General features: G+C 38.5%; 2 protein-coding genes and 1 long non-coding RNA gene across 4 annotated transcripts in view; 1 reads left to right on the forward strand and 2 right to left on the reverse strand.

Annotated features, from left to right (window-relative positions):
* LOC131431831 (multidrug resistance-associated protein 1-like) overlaps positions 1–17509 on the reverse strand; it is a 42840-nt gene that overhangs the window by 14085 nt on the left and 11246 nt on the right. The window lies entirely within an intron of this gene.
* LOC131431830 (uncharacterized) lies at positions 1179–6221 on the reverse strand. Its single transcript, XM_058597731.1, has 2 exons — positions 1347–6221; positions 1179–1288 (listed from the first exon to the last, which is right to left on the reverse strand). Exon 1 carries the CDS (start codon positions 6197–6199, stop codon positions 1598–1600), a length of 4602 nt encoding a protein of 1533 aa, XP_058453714.1. The 5' UTR covers positions 6200–6221; the 3' UTR covers positions 1179–1288; positions 1347–1597.
* Positions 1279–8022, forward strand: LOC131431832 (uncharacterized). Its single transcript, XR_009229735.1, has 3 exons — positions 1279–1293; positions 6847–7726; positions 7945–8022. It is a non-coding gene; the product is annotated as an uncharacterized LOC131431832 (long non-coding RNA).

The following is a 17509-nucleotide window of genomic DNA, read 5'->3' on the forward strand; positions in this document are numbered from 1 at the left end:
ATCATCGTTGCTACACACTTAAAAAAATCCCTGTGATTTTACATCTTATTAGATGCACATAAATGGAGCGTCGCAGTTCACGCAAATTCACGTGGGGAATATTTAAAATTGTGTCATTGAAATAAAAAAAAGAAATACTGATAGCAACCACCCGCCGCGACTTGAACCGGGAATCATTGGATCGCAAGTACGTCTGTTAATCGACTGAGCCACAGAAGCATGCATCTGCTTGGCTGGTAAAAGGTGCATTTAAATTCATACAGTCGCACCTGCTAGCAGAACGCAAGTTACAGTCGAAACCAGTAAAATTCAAGCTCATCTAGCATTAAGTCATTACAAATAAAACATGTCTGTCATTTGACAAATTAGCTCTTCATGAATTACATCCTATGAGGGATTAAGTCACCTGTAAAATTCAAATTTTTTTGGAGTGTACTTCTATTTGTTCTGGCGTTGTGTGCGTTGTTAGCTGCATCTGACCTACCATTTTCTGCAGAAGTTACGAATACTGGTTTCGTCGAGGAGGATGCTTCGTTGCAGTTGAAAACTGTCACCGATGTATTAGGATTATTTGGGGTTGATGTTGAGGAAGCGCTGTTGTTCTTTGGTGTGGATGTTTTCTTGTCCAGTTTATCACATGGCTTACCATAGTGAACAGCTTTTTGGTGATACGGACTTGCAGCCATCTGATTGTCATAGGTAACCAGTGATTTGCACGGAACTTTTATTTTCTGGCCGAAAATCATTTAAGAATGTATAGCCTTCTTCAAGCGAATGCTTAACAAACGTACGCCATTTAGAATACCGGTTCTTCCACACTTCCTTTTCGATGGAAAGAATCGCTCCACATTGGGACATATTGTTATTGTTTTTAGCGAATCGAATTGCATCCAACTCTCTATCAAACCGGATATAAACAACATTATTTGTCTTGTTGCATTGAAGTAAATGCACACGTTTAATATCAAAATGTATTTGCTCCTTAAGCAAACGGAACTTATCGAGAAATGCCGTTGCTAACAATTTCTAAAAGACAAATGATTAAATGGTGTACCAGTTATAATTTTAAGAAAATTGTTCGGAACTACTGTAAACCGAATTCACAAAAAAAAAAAAACAAACAAAATTTCCGTAGCAGCTCTTTTGGTTGAGTCAGCTCAAAACTATTTATTTTTAAAACATACAAATCAATTTTAATTCACTTTCCTTTAAATTCATTTTTCTTACTTACATTTATAGTTTTCTCTTCTATTTCAGGTTACTAGTTCGAATGCTTACGAAATCTCTCCTACGGTATTTCAAATGATTTAGAATGGATAAATATTATACTCTATCTTTTTCCTCACCTTATATAAATTTCAAATTTCCTTCTTTCAATTCACACGCCCTTTTAACCGACTATAAAAATATTTCTAAGTAGCTTTATCTATCACCTTTCTTGCACTATTTAGACTATGCTTTTCCTGTTTTCTGACTTATGCTATACTTTTTTTCTTCTCCCTCTTTCGCATAACAACTTTACATATATCTTTACCTGTCACCCGTCGGTATAACGGTATCTCCTTTCAAATGTATGTTGTCCTTACTCCGGCGGTACTCACTGATTGCTGTTTTTGGATGGTGCGTCTACAGCCCCTCCCCGTAACTCTGGTGAAGTCTCTTCGATTGAACCAGATTTACGATCCTGCACTTCAAGAACAGCGAGCTTCGTAACGGGCCGCTTCAGTTTACCTTTCGCTGTTTTCACCAGGGCTTGTCTGATTCTCCCATCTGCTCCCTTGTAGACTTCAACGACGATTCCACGGATCCAGTTCTTCCGTACGATATCATCTGCTATGTAAACCAAGTCACCATTTGCTAGTGGAGGTGACTCCGTGTGCCATTTGGTTCGCTGATTGATTGACGGCATATATTCACGAACCCACCGAGTCCACAGTCTGTCTGCTAACAATTGCGATCGTTTGTAACGGTCTCTTAGAGCTACAGCGTCATTTGTTGGGGGAACGGCGCATTGTGTTCGTATAGTTCCCACGGCTCGGACAAAATGGTTAGGTGTCAAGGCTTCTTCAATTCCTGGATCTAGTGACCTGTACGTTAGAGGACGCGAATTAATGAGATCTTCGGCCTCCGCCAGTACAGTTAGCAATACTTCGTCGGTTATCGTTCGTCCGTCATCGATGACGGCTAACGCTGCCTTAAGAGACCGCACCAGTCTTTCCCAAACCCCGCCCATGTGTGGGGCACTCGGCGGATTGAAGTTCCATTGGGTTCTGGAGTCGTTGAACATTTCTGCAGCTTTGTTTCCGATATCCCTAGCGATTTCTTTATTTGCCGCTTGAAAATTTGTTCCGTTATCGGAAAAGAACTCGATCGGTTTACCTCTCCGACACACGAAACGACGTATCGCCATCAAGCACGCTTGAGTCGTCAAGCTATGAGCGACCTCAAGGTGTACGGCCCTCGTTGTCAAGCAGGTGAACAACGAAACGTATCTTTTCTCCGAACGACGTCCTACGGTTACTGTAAATGGGCCACAGAAATCTACACCGGTATAGCTGAACGGTGGTTGGTTTGGTGTTACACGTGATACTGGAAGTGGTGCCATTCTTGGATGTCTCGGTTTGCACTTCTTCACTTTGCAGCGTACGCAAGCTTTCTCTATCTTTTTCATTTCTGTTCGAAGATGCTGGATGCGGAAGCGTTGTCGTATTTCATTTACAGCAGTTTCAGTATTACCATGGGCCATCTGCTGATGGTAATATTCAAGAAGTTTGTCGGTAATCGTATGCCTTTTGGGCAGAATTATCGGGAATCTCAGTTCAAATGGTAATGATGAACCTCGGGCAGCCCTACCTTCCATCCGTAATACATCCTGTTCATCCAAAAAGGGACTCATGCTGTAAAGATAGCTGTCATGTTCTATTTCGTGCATTTTTTCGTACGACAGCTTACGGTTTTTCTTTAGCACCTTTATTTCGTCCGGAAACCCGTCTGCTTGCGCTGATTTCCAGAGATACGCTTCTGCCTTCTGGAACTCCTTTCGTGTTAAAGGTACTATTATCGCAGGTATACTACGCTTTACTCGCTGCTGCCAGTCAACAGGTACCGGAATTGCTTCAATCTCTAAGCCATCTCGCTTCCTTCGACAGTTTGACATGAACCGATAGATGCACGCTACTGTTCGAACTAGAATCTTCCATCGGGAAAAACGTGTCACATCCACAATTTGTTCTTTTGTTTCAACATCGTGAAATAGAAAACATGCTCGTAACTCCTCTTGCACGTTCGGTTTAATCCTATCCTGCTCAGGCCAGGTTTCTTCCAACTGATATAAAAAACATGGGCCACGGAACCAGGGACCATCAGATCGCATTGTATGATTTTTGTTCCATTTGGTCATCGCATCGGCTATGTTGAATTTGCTTGGAACCCATCGCCACTCTGTTGGATTTGACAGATCAAGGATTTCTCCAATGCGGAACGCAACGAACTGTTTATATCTTCGGTGGTCCGAATGAATCCATGATAGCACCGTCCTCGAATCACTCCAAAAATATCGCTGTTTCAGCTTAAAGGATAGTATTTCAGCAACAGAATTCGCCAGCCTGGTTCCCATTACTGCCGCTTGCAACTCCAAACGAGGAATCGAAAGGTGTTTTAGCGGAGCGACCTTTGATCTTGCCATCACCAGAGAACACTTCGGTCCATCAGCTGCCCCTATTCTAATGTAAACTGCTGCTCCGTACGCGATCTCGCTTGCATCGACGAACACATGGAGTTCTACGCTGTTGTAGTCCAGTGTATCAGTGCGTCGGAAAAAGTATCGAGGTATGCGCACATCTTCGACCTCTGGCAGTCTGCTTATCCATTGGTTCCACTTCTCAGCACTCTCTCCAACTATTTGCTGGTCCCAATCACATCCACTTCGCCATAGCTCCTGGATTATCAGTTTTCCGTAGAACGTGAAAATCGACAACAGCCCTAACGGATCGAAGAAACTCATCACGCAGCTCATGACGATTCTTTTCGTTGGCAGCTTTTCGCTTGAAATATATGGCACGAGATCGTCCCTTAATTGGATTGAGAACGAAAATTCGTCGTTAGTTGGACTCCAGACGATTCCCAACACCCGTTCTAGACCCGTTTCTTTGTCCTCGCTGAAACGAACGTCATGGTCGGTTCGTTCTTTTCCCATGGCTTCCAGAAACTCCTTGGAATTCGATACCCAGTTGCGAAGTTCGAAACCTCCTCTTGCGTGTACAAGCCGAACTTCTTTTGCCAACCTTACAGCTTGTTCAACGGTGTCTGCGCTATCGAAATAATCGTCGACGTAGTGGTTTTTGATGATTTTCTCAGCTGCTTCTGGAAATTGCCTGGCAAACTCTTTCGCGTTCAAGTTTTTTACATATTGCGCTGAACAGGGTGAGCTGGTTGAACCGAAAGTTGCCACGTCCATTACATAGACCTCTGGAACAGTATTGGGATTGTTACGGAATAGAAATCTCAACACGCGCTTGTCGGACTCGCGTATTCTCATTTGATGATACATTTCTTTTATATCTGCTCCGAAACCTATCACTCGCTCACGGAATCTGCAAACAACTGCTGGAAGTGCAGTTAACAAATCTGGACCTTTTAATAACTTCGAATTCAGTGACACTCCATTGACTGCGGCTCTAGCATCCCATACCAGGCGATACTTCTTTTTTCTTGAGTTATGCACTATGTTTAGAGGCAAATACCAAACTTTTCGACTCTCGAACGCAGCCAACTCAGACAGCGTAGCTTTATGAGCGTATCCCTTCGCCAGATATTCTGCAATCATCCCGCGAACTTTCTCATACAGCTCGGGATCTTTAATTAAGCGCTTTTCAAGACTCTGTAGACGTTTCAGAGCCATAGGGTAGCTGTCAGGAAAACTTGGATCATCATCTTTCCATAGAAGTCCTATCTCAAATCGATCTCCTATTCTCACTGTCGTGGCTTTCAGTATTTCGAGAGCACGTCTGTCTTCTTCCGGTTCTGGAAGCAATGCCACCGAAATTCCCGTTTCCTCCATGTCGTAATGACTTTTCAGTAGATCGTGAAGCTCTTGATTTGATACGGTGTTACATGAATGATGTCCGACTAATCCGGTATCGAAATGTGCTTCGCTCGTCGGTCCATAGACAGTCCATCCGAGTTTCGATCTAACAGCAATCGGTTCCTCCGGTTGACCTATTCTTGACTCTATTGGTGCGTACAAGTGTATGTCTTTTAGTCCAATGAGAATTTGTGGAGTGGATTGCTGGAATTTTGCCACCGGAATCCCTTGAAGGTGAGTGTATTGCTGTATCAACTGCGGCACATCAAGCGAATGTTGCGGCAGCTTGAGATTTTCTACTGTATGGACGCCTTTCAACGGATAACGTTGTCTTGAACCTTTCGCCGAAATACACAAATCTATTTTTTGCGAACCTTTTTCGAGTCGCGAGACTCCGGCGGTCCATGTCACCCGAAGCGGTTGAATCACACCTCGAGCTCCTAGCACGTCCTTCAGCGATCTCTCAATCAACGTGTATGAAGAACCTTCATCAAAAAATGCGATCGTGTTCACACTACAGCTTCCGCAATACAAGGTAACAGGCATCATTCGGAATACAATGGAAGGTTTGCGTTGAATTGCATGAACGTTACAATTTGAGCGTATGATGGGTACCGTTGAATGCAGCAACGAATTGTGGCGCTCTCTACAAGACTCAACATTGCAACGGATGTTCAACTTGCACTCAGCATTTCCGTGTTCATTTAGACACACCTGGCATAACTGCCACTTTTGGACCGCATCCCAGCGGTCAGCTAACTGTAATCTGCGAAACATTTCACAGTTTCTTATTCTGTGATCCACTCTACCGCAAATCCGACAGGGTTTTCGTTCCTTCGTCGTGGAACTCTCACCTCTTGCTTTCACTACGCTTGACTGTTCTACACTATGAGTGTGTACGAATCCATCGTACTTTTCCTTTTTTCCTTTTCGGAACCCTTGTTCTATATATCGTGCTGCATCTCCATACGACGCCACTTCGCTTGCGTCTTTCACGATATTTGACAGAAAGTTGGACAGTGTTCGCAGCGTTACTACTTTGCTTTTCCTTCGATAACGCACCCATTGTAGCTGCGTGGCCGCCGGAAGCTTATCAGTCAGCTCTTGGATAAGCATGGGATTTACTAAATGAGCTGTAAGATCGGTGGCTTCGAGATGATCAGCTAACTGCTGCACTATTATCCCAAAACTAATGAAACTAGACAGACGATCTGCTTTCGGGGACGCTGTACTTCGAACTTTAACTAATAACATGTTGAGGAGTTTCTCTGGACGGCCAAATAACATCCTTAGCGTTTCAATAATCTTTGGGACAGCTTTTGGTAACAGTAGTCTGCTTCTTACCGCTTCCAACGCTTCACCTTTCAAGCATTCCTGAAGACGTGCCAAATTTTCTAGATCTGAAAATCCGCACGCTTTCGTTGACGTTTCGTAGCTGCTTATAAACATAGGCCATTCTTCTAATTTCCCAGAAAAGACTGGTAACTTTTTTGAAAGAAACTGACGCGCAGAAAGCTGAGCCTTTGTCGGGTCGTATTGGCTACGATGCTTGCGAAGTTGCGTCTCCTTTTTTCTTCTTGCTGGTACTTCATCATTTTCACTTTTACCAGAACTCTCTTTTTCCATTTCGCTGCCATCTTCTCTCTCGAATCTATCTTCTTCATCCACCGAGCTATTTTCTTCTTCTACGTAACTTTCTGTATCGCTATAGCTATCTTCATCCGAAATGTCATTTTTATCCGTTGAACTATTTTCACTTTCAGACTCCGTAACTTCAGGCACTATTTTCATTTTCCCGCCGCTATTGTTTTCCTTCTTTTTCGGGATTTCCGGATGACCGAATGGTGTAACGTCATTATCTCGATTCAAAGGAAAGCTCTCTGGTAGATTGTATGGGATGCCGTCCTGTTTGTTGATAACCCTATCCGTCACCTTCGGTGTAGAATGTTTACGGTACGCTCCTCGAATATCGGAACAACTCGTTAATATCGGATCAGCAGTTTCCGGCTTTCCTTTTCTCGACTTTTTATTCTCGAGCTCTATTTTTCCTGCTTTCGCTTTCTCCGCTATTGTTCTGTTTTGACTTTTCTCCTTTGAACCTTCCTTCTCTACACGCCCGACGGCAGATTCTTTATTGCTCTGCAACTCTCCAACATCACTTTCAACAGTTCGCTTCAGCTTCAACAATTTCAACTTTTCATTCATATTTGCCCGCATTTCGTTCAGATTCTTCTGATGCTCTTCTTCTTCCGCAATTTTCTTTTCCAACTGCGCCTTCTCAAACTCCAATTCCATATTCCGCTTCTCCCGTTCCAGCTGCTGACGCATATCAAGCAATTCCTGCTGCATTTGCAGTCTCTTCCGGTGCAAAATCATCTCTCTTTCAATTTGCCGTTTTTGCTTTTTCTTCTCTTCCTCTAACTGTTCCAGTTCTTTCTGAAGCTCAGACGAATCAGCAACATCCGACTCACATGCTTCGCAATCCGGACAACTCCAGGAAATGTTTCGTACGTCGTCATTAACACCTGCACAACCGAAATGATACCATCTTTGACAGTGATCGCAAAATACCATATTCGTTTCATCGTTATCGGGACGATGGCAAGCCGCGCAATTGTAGCCAGACTGTTCGGGATTCTCGGGGTTAGGGTTTGAACCAATCATTATAAATTTTTGAGATTGTTCGGAACTACTGTAAACCGAATTCACAAAAAAAAAAAACAAACAAAATTTCCGTAGCAGCTCTTTTGGTTGAGTCAGCTCAAAACTATTTATTTTTAAAACATACAAATCAATTTTAATTCACTTTCCTTTAAATTCATTTTTCTTACTTACATTTATAGTTTTCTCTTCTATTTCAGGTTACTAGTTCGAATGCTTACGAAATCTCTCCTACGGTATTTCAAATGATTTAGAATGGATAAATATTATACTCTATCTTTTTCCTCACCTTATATAAATTTCAAATTTCCTTCTTTCAATTCACACGCCCTTTTAACCGACTATAAAAATATTTCTAAGTAGCTTTATCTATCACCTTTCTTGCACTATTTAGACTATGCTTTTCCTGTTTTCTGACTTATGCTATACTTTTTTTCTTCTCCCTCTTTCGCATAACAACTTTACATATATCTTTACCTGTCACCCGTCGGTATAACGGTATCTCCTTTCAAATGTATGTTGTCCTTACTCCGGCGGTACTCACTGATTGCTGTTTTTGGATGGTGCGTCTACAAAAATAATTTCACATTTTCTGCAATATTCTATCGAAAATCTCGATATTTTTACAGCAATTTTAAAATATTACAAATTTTCGACACATGGAGTGAAATTATAGTGAACATATAAGCATATTTGTAAACCAATCGATTGAACTTGAGCGCTAGCTAAAACTTGTAGCAGTAAATAGTTAGATATTTTCGAAAACATACAAAAAATCGATGTTTTAAAAGTTTAGAGTCTTATGTTATCCGGTGCAATGCGGGAAATGTTTATCAAACATCTAGAAGTTGTGGTATACCAATCGAATGACTTTGATACCATCGAATAATTCCATTTTCACAAACAAAAATTATTGAAATTTTGAAATTGTAGTATTTTCTAAGTGATTATTATATCGAAGTGCGCAATTGTCGAAATTTGAATGTCAGAGCAGTTCCATCGTGCGTCGAGGAAAAAAAATACTGCAAATCAGTAATTCGAATGTCTCAAGAAACTCATTAGTAGCAGGTAAGAAAGCAAAAGGATAGTTTATCCGCAGTCCCAATATTACAACAACTGGTGTTACAAGAGCAGGATTACATTCATGTAAGGTTGAAAACTATCCAAACCATGTTGGCAAGATGTAGTTGTGTCCTGGATATATAAAAATAGTGATCGAAAACTCCCAAAATCGGTCCATTTAGGTTCAACATTTTTTATAATAGCTTTGGATAATCACATTTTTACTCATTGTATTTTAAGAAGTTTTATTCTAAATGAATTGATCTTTCTAATGGTGATGAAATTCTTGAAATCGGTCGAATAATAGCTGATATATCATCAGTCAAAGTAAACGTTACAACTTTTTGTTTGCCCTCTTGGTATTCGGAGTGTTAATTTGATTTGTTATTCACTTAGGACAACTAAAAAATTCTTACTTTCACTGTTTTGTATTTGTTGTTCTCAAGACCCTAAATTTTTATTTGCAAAAGTTTGATTTACCGAATATTTCTGTCTTTTTTAGCAGAGACCCAAACCAATTTCAACAAACATAATTTTTAGTTGATATAACAAAAAAAGATAGTTTCAACCGATTTGAATTATCGAATTTAATAGAAAAAAATTACTCAATAATACCGCAATTCCTGTACCTAATTGATTTATATCATGATCACGAATTCAACCCAGGAAATTATAGGAAAGAGGATGAATCGTCTAGAGTTTTAGGAGAGATAGGGCGGTCTAAACACAGTGTTCAAATATAACAGTATTGAATTTACAAACGTATGCATTTACAATTTACTTTATCATTGTTCATACGACTAGTTGTCGCAATTCGTAAAGTTTTAGTTCACATTATAATTCATTTTAATAAGTAATGAGAGCTCATTTTAATAATAACTAACATTGAATATATTAATATCTTTACTAACTTATACTACTGTTAAGAATCCGATGTTGAATGTGCTGGAAAAAGCTTACCAAAATTTAATTCGTAAAATGTGAGGTTTGGTTTGGTCGAATTTGAATAGCACTCGCCTACTTTTTATCGCCTATCACGTCTCAAACGAGGTGAACTTTGGTAAACGGAAAACTATAACAAATTCTATGGCTCCAGCCAGAGTAAAATCAAAGTAGGCGTAGTTCAATTATAATCTGTTTTAATAGTTGTCCATTGAAACTTTTCACCGTCTTGGAAACGGCAATTGAAGAGTGTTAAAATAATAGCACTTTGGCCAATAAGTCCCCGCTCTGATAGATAATTGAAATACCCACGGCGTGCAAAAGAGAAAACCTTGATACGTCAGATGTCAAAATGTTATGACGTTCGCTTGATCAGTAGTTCAGTTATAATGCTTTCAGGAACGCTAACTTTTGGAAATATAGGAATAATACAGAAAATAGAAATTCGTGTGTGTATTAAACTTCGTTTTCTAATGAAAAACCTGTTTTATTCCACCTAGCGGTGTGATAATGCCTTTCCAATTACCATTTAATGAGAAATCGAAGCAAGTTTCATATTGGAGTTTTTGAAAATCTGTTTCCAGAGCCAGAACCTGGAGACCGTCATAGTCGTAAAACGATTTCACGGCCAGCAAATAGTCAGGTCTACAAATTCAAAAATTGGAAGCACAGAGTTAGTTCGGTCCGTTTTCAAAAGGTGGCACTGGCTGTTATGAGTATTGAACAGTGACAGCTGAGGTCGATAGTTTCAAGACGCGCAGTCCAACTTTGCGGTATTAAAAGCAATACAGTTTCTTCATACTTTTTTTCAATTCGCTCTAGCATTTTAGTTTAAACAAACACAACAAACTTTCCAGTACGACAGTACGGTTCTATACTATACTCATTTCATCATGCCCGACGGTTAAGGTTTGAAAATTTTCCATCTTGAAAAATCACCATGGGGGGAGCACATGAAATTTCCGAAATTGAAAAAAAATTTTGATGCAAAACGTCTTAGAATTGCATGGAACGTCGAGATTTAGTGTCATCTAAAAAAAATTTTTTTTTTCAAATCGTCTTTCATGCACATTTAATGGAACCTCAAACTTCCAAGAGAATTTAGCGGTTTTACAAAAACGACACCATTCTGCACCCACAGATCACTGTTACGGTCGTCGCTGAATGGGGTTTCTGTTTCACATTCATGTAAATAAATAATTATGATTACGGTGGTATCTCATCGGATTTATGTAACAGTACAATACTAATCTTAAACTTGATCTAATATAATAGTTCTCCAAGAAAAATTCGCAAGAAACTGTATTTTGTCGTGAATACGACTTACTTTACTACGGGGTGCCTTTTCAAAATTAGCCATATGGAAGAACGGGCAGAACTCAATCGTGAATATCTCGACTTGTATGAACGGCAGCAACATAATTCTTTCGCCATTTCATCAAAAATATGATCAGGAATTTAGGATAATATTTTGAACAGTGTGAAATAACCACAAACAACTCAAAAATTAAGATTTCTAAAACTTTTAAAACAACGCGGTAAACTCTTTACTTTTGCTTGGCTTTTTCGCGCAAGGACGACGATTTTGAGGTAGTCAGACACATATCAGAATTTACTGAAGAAAGAGAAAAAGTAATCTTTGAATAAAAACTGTTCATTTCTTTTATTGCTACAGACGGAACTAGATGTCGAGGTGAGGTTCTCCCACCAACATCAGTAAGTACAAACCAAGTATAAAGCGAGAAACGCTCAGGTCACAGGCCTAGAGATGTCGTAATATCGATCGATTAATCGAATAATCGAGTAAAGGCACAGTTAATCGAATGAAATTTAATCGATTGAATTCTTTCAGATAATCGCAGTAATCGAATAATTTCCTACGATTATTGGTTCGATTAGTATTGCGAATTTCAGCTTAGCATAGAATGCGACGGAATCGTCGCAGAATTGCGAAATAATGAGCGTCAGAATCACAGATACCAAGTTGCAGATTTTATGTGAATTTGATGAATTTTCTTTTTTAGCAAACTATGCAGTTTTGCAGACTTTTTAGAGGTTTTCGAAGTTTTTTCAGACAGTAATCTTACCACCAGTGAAAATTACAATACAATAAAATGAAAGAAATGACTCCAGTTTCACTTATGTTCATTATAATCTTCTCAATTGTATTCCTCAAATTTGGTTTCGTTTCATTTTGTCAATGAGTTGAGAAGTTTCAATGTTATCAAAAACTGCACAAAATTCTGTTGATTTTGTCGTGAATACGACTTACTTTACTATGGGGTGCCTTTTCAATATTTACCCTCTGAGAGAGTGATAAGTTTTTGATCGTGAATATCTCTTGTTGTATCTAACGAATCAACATAATTTTTGCTACATGCCATCGGAAATATAATCACAATTTTATGATAAAATTTTCAGTTGTGTGGCATAATGTTTGGTATAAACGAGTATCAAAGAGGATAATTCATAAGGCGCGTTTGCCTTTCTCGTATTTTGAAAGCTCATAGCTCAGTGATCTATGGAAGGATTTATATAATCTAACTACCAATAGAATCGAAATTTTTCAACTTAAACGTGTATAGCAAAAGCATTGAAGTATTTCAATAGTACACTATTGAAAAACCTATCTCATTTGACCCATGTCAACACCAGCCAATCAGAACGCGTTCTGAGGAAGAGAACAAAATATCTGCTGCTGTACAACAAATCGTTCTAAAAAAAGGTTCCAAAAAGTTGTGAATATCGTAGTGAGTTCCTCAATTTGGTCCTTCTGAATGCTAGAAACGAATCCCTACAGCATATTGATAGTTTCTTTCAATAAATTATGCAAATCCGAAATGAAATAATCGACATTAAAATTCTGTATGCGGCTATTTTTATAGCCGTTAGGACCGCCCATTATTGAAAAAGCTACAAACGAAATAACAAAAAAGGGAATCTCTTAACAAAATTTGAATCAGTTTGGTTTCTATCGCCACTGCGAGCAGATGTATTTTTTGTCGTCTGCACAGCTAGTTTCGCTTTCGACAAGAGCGATTACGTCACAGCTGCCAGTCATTAGCATTGGAAAAAAACAACGGTGGAGAGCATTACACAATATCAGCCGTTCTAATGGCTCTAAAAGTTTTCTAAAGAACTATTAGGATTTGTTTTTCGCAAATCGAAGGTAATTATCCTCAGTTTAGTGCAAATCAAGAACAATTTGGTTAGATTTGTGCACTTTTCGCTGTGTGAAATTCACAGTAATCGAGATCAAGTAAAGCCTTCTTTGTTTTTGCGAAAAATTTGAAAAAGGGGAATACTTGCATAATTCATACAATTGATATTCGGAAGTGTTAAGGAACATGTCAGTTGTTCTCGTATTCACGACATCCAGTTATGTCGCTGACATTACCCACCCGCCTTTTTTTTATTCTAATAGATAATCTCTGGTTCATCAAAAATATTTACGCTGCTTTTCTATCAAAAATATTGACATTTCTTTATTTATATTACTAATCGCACAATATTTTTAATAAAATTAAACCAAAATTGTTTTGAATCTTTTACCTATAAATCGTCTGCTTAAAAATTTTAAACCTGAGATAATTCAAGTTTCCTGAATTGACATTCTGAAAGCTTTAGTTCCATGCTCTCACATTCACCTTTTCGAAGGCTATGATTTGTCACATAAACCTTTGCGTTACTATGATTTCAACAGTATTTTACTATTCAAACGATGAGAATAGTAAATTAGGTTTGCTACATAGGATATCATTCGCAACAAACAAACAAATGTATATTGTTTCGCGTGATTTTTTGTTTTTCTTAGTTTGTTCTTGTTTGAAAGAGACATATTTTGATTAAAAGCTATTATACACATATTTACTAGTTTATATTACTAGTTTTTGAGTTTATATACCTCAAATTGATTTATTGATTTCTAGTAATCTTAGTGTGCGAGTATCGAGAGCTTAATTAAGTAATTTAAACTTCATTCAGAAAAAACAGTATAATGAAAACGATGAAACGGTTAGTTGCTCATCAAACATCAAATCAATAGATTCAAACTCGAATGTTATTACTTCATGGTGGCTCCAAACAAATTGTGATTATTACAAAAATATGTCGTGTTTGTTTTAAAGTCACTAAGCACCCTGCCACTTACTTGAAGATCTGTTATGTACTGGCTGAGTGTATATCATAACAGTAATCGAAGAAGAAAAATTTTTTTGGTTGTTAAAAATATGCTCTATTTTGAATAATTCGCCTGCATTTCTTCAAAGAAAATTTTGCCATGTGACTTAATGGTGTTTATAAAAACGAGACCAATATTTGATTCAAATTAGAATATCTATTCATTCTAATTACTAGACATTTGTTTAATTTTTGTGCGTGAAATAAGTAAGTTGTTTCGAAAACAATCTGTCACCACTTGAAACAACAAATCGACTTAAACAAAATTGACAATCGAACGTAGAACTAATTTCACCTGACCCGCCATCTATGTTTCATTATTTGAACCTTTCTTAAGATTGATTTTTTCTTATATAATTTCAATTATTTTGTAGAATTCTAGAACTTGTTATAAGAACTGTTTATTTTAAAATGTAAGAAAATTTATTTTCTTTCGTTTCGTGTAATCATTTTTGTTTTTATAAGATGATATGTTGATCAATATCGAGATCCGGAATTAGTTCTTAGTAAAAAACTATTCCTCATCATAATATCGCATATTCGCTTAGGTTTGCGCATCTGTGCGGTCTTTCAAGTAATATTTTATAATGTACGCAACGAATAAAATCATTCCAAGTTATCAACATAACCTTTTCTCGCATGCTAAGATCAGATCTGAAAATATGCCTGGTTTAAAACAGAATCTTGGGTGCTGCTACAATAACATAGGTAGAAATTGATTTTTCTCACACTAAAATTAACTTTTCGCTTGAAAAAATGACGTTGTATGTAAGTTATAAAGGATTTTACAAGTGAAAATTCGGTTTTCCCTTGTATTTTGACAGCTAATATTGCAATCATTATCCTCGCACACGTACGCATCTAGCAGTGAAACACAACGTTAGATCGCCCATCAAATTTAGTCATGCTTAATCGCAAGCTAATCGATTAATCGAGTAATTCTGTACGATTAATCAAGCAAATCGATTAGTTTGATAAGTTGTATTCGATTATTTACTAATCGAGTATTTCAAAAAACGCGACATCCCTAGTCACAGCGCCAGTTTTCAGAATAATTTGATTAGTTTTGTGCAAAATTCGCAATAGTTTTTAATATCTTACACAATTTGGACCTTCTGAATGCTAGCGACAACTTTCTCCCATCTTTCCGGCAATTTTCCGATCCCGGCTCGAAAAAAGAAGTCCTCTTTTGACGCTATCCATGAAGCAATCCATTTTTCCAATTCTTCGAGGTATTGAAAATGTTGATCTGCCAGGCCGTGTGCCATCGAACGAAATAGGTGAAAGTCAGAAGGGGCGACATCTGGGGAATACGGCGGGTGAGGCAAGACTTCCCATTTCAACGTTTCCAGGTACTTTTTGACCACTTTTGCGACGTGAGGCCGAGCATTGTCGTGTTGGAAAATGACTTAGCCATGTCGCTCTTGATATTGTGGCCGATTTTGTTTTAGCGCGCGACTAAGGCGCATCAGCTGCGTTCGGTAGCGATCTCCGGATAGTTTCACCCGGTTTTAAGAGCTCGTAGTAAATCACACCGAGCTGATCCCACCAAACACAAATCATAACCTTGGCGCCGTGAATACTCGGTTTTGCCTTCGACGAAGTAGCATGCCCGGGCTTTCCCCATGATTTTCTGCGTTTGGAGTTATAGACAAATAGACGGTGCTCGATGTCCCTCGGTTTCAACTCGTATGGCACCCAGTTTCCTTCTTTCTGAATCATGCCCAGGGCCTTGAGACGTTTTGAAATGGCTTGCTGACTCACTCCCAACGATTCGGCAAGCTCTTCTTGGATTTAGCACGAATCAATGCTTCTAGTTGTTCATCTTTGAAGGTTATTTTTCTCTTCCACCACCATGTTTGTCTTCGACATCGAAATCACCATTTTTAAAACGTTGAAACCACTCCCGACACGTTCTTTTACTCAGAGCAGCATCACCGAAAGTTTCTGAGAGCATTCGATGCGCTTCAGCTGCATTTTTTTTCGAATTGTAACAAAAAAGTAATACTTCCCGCCAATGGCGAGAATTGGGCACATAAACAGATTTTTTTGGAGCGTGAATAGTACGAAAACAAGAACAATAGTGATGGGCGAGCACTCATGAGCCGTTCATTTGAACCGACTCGTAGCAATGAGCGAACGAACCACGGCTCTTCAAAATTGAACCGCGGCTCTCAAGCAGAGTTGCCATTTTAAAATCTGTGTTTCAACTTGGAAAATCTGTGTGCCTGTGTACACCCGAATTTGATTGCGTTGTTGGTTAAACGATGATGTTTTCTAATGAAGCTGTCAAAAATACATAGAACATTTATCCAGCAGTGAATTTTCAAAGAATTCTGTCGTAATAGGAGAAGAAAAATAGATTTTTTTCCGAAATGGAATTTCAACTAATTTATTTCAATATCCCGCTTCCCCGCACACGGACATCTCTAGTTGTGAAACACAATTTCAGATCGCCCATACCGCTCATGCATTTCCGTGGCTCTCACACTCACTCTCTCGAAACTCCACATTGACGTTTATTGAGCCAATGAGCCGTTCAATTGAACCGGCTCTTACGAAAGAGCGTTCGGTTCAGAGCCGCTCATTGAAATGAGCCGTATTGCCCATGACTAAAGAACAACTATCACTGAAACGGCGGATGACAATTCGTTCGGCACTGTACACACTCACTTTAAAGGCATTATCATCTACGTATTTTGACCCGCCTCAGCCGGTACTGCCACCTATCGGAAAACGGTGGAAACAAAGTTGTACACCTGATACTTAAATTCGAAACGAAATAATTGACATCAAAATTCTGTATGTTTCTGTTTAGAACAATAATTGTATACCCAATGAATTATGCGAAATGTTCTTCACTATACTGTATACGGCCCATTTTTCGACCACTTGAAGTTTGTAGTAGAACTTTTTAATGATTTGCTATATAAACTGCATATAGAACTTAGAAGCCATTAATGAAAGGTTCCTTTCAGAACCACTAAAGACCTATACTGGTTTTTTCGTAATATTTAATTGTGTGTCAGAATGTTTAATGTAACTAATCTGTACTTTAGTTTAGGAGTATCGTTTCATATTCTAGTAGTGAAAACGAGGAAAGCTTGCACAATTCACACAATCGATCAACTAATTGATATTCGAAAGTATAAAAAAAGAGTGTCAGTTTTATTCGTATTCACGACATCCAGTTATGTCTCTGATATTACACAGTCGGTGTAGCCGGTCACTTTCAAAAGCATGAAAACAAAAAAATTCCTGGCGTAGATTTTGAAGATTCAGAAAATTAAAGCTAGAAAATTTATTTCTATACTTTTACGATCGACACGAGGTGCCACCACGATTTGGGGGTCGCTTTCACATGAGCCACAACTTTTGGGTGCAACATTCACTTCACGCTAGATTTTTGATTTTTCTGTTGGTTGCAATGACAAGTTTATTTTTGTTTTCAAATTCTCGTGTGATTTATACGAATGGATGGAAATAAAGTTTTTATTAACACTTGGGAAATCGTTTGATAAGTGTTCAAATTGTTTGTAGTTGGAATATTTGTATAACAGGTAGACGGATTTTGTTATCGTT

This window comes from Malaya genurostris, chromosome 2, assembly GCF_030247185.1.
Source record: "Malaya genurostris strain Urasoe2022 chromosome 2, Malgen_1.1, whole genome shotgun sequence".
Taxonomy (NCBI): Eukaryota; Metazoa; Arthropoda; class Insecta; order Diptera; family Culicidae; genus Malaya; species Malaya genurostris.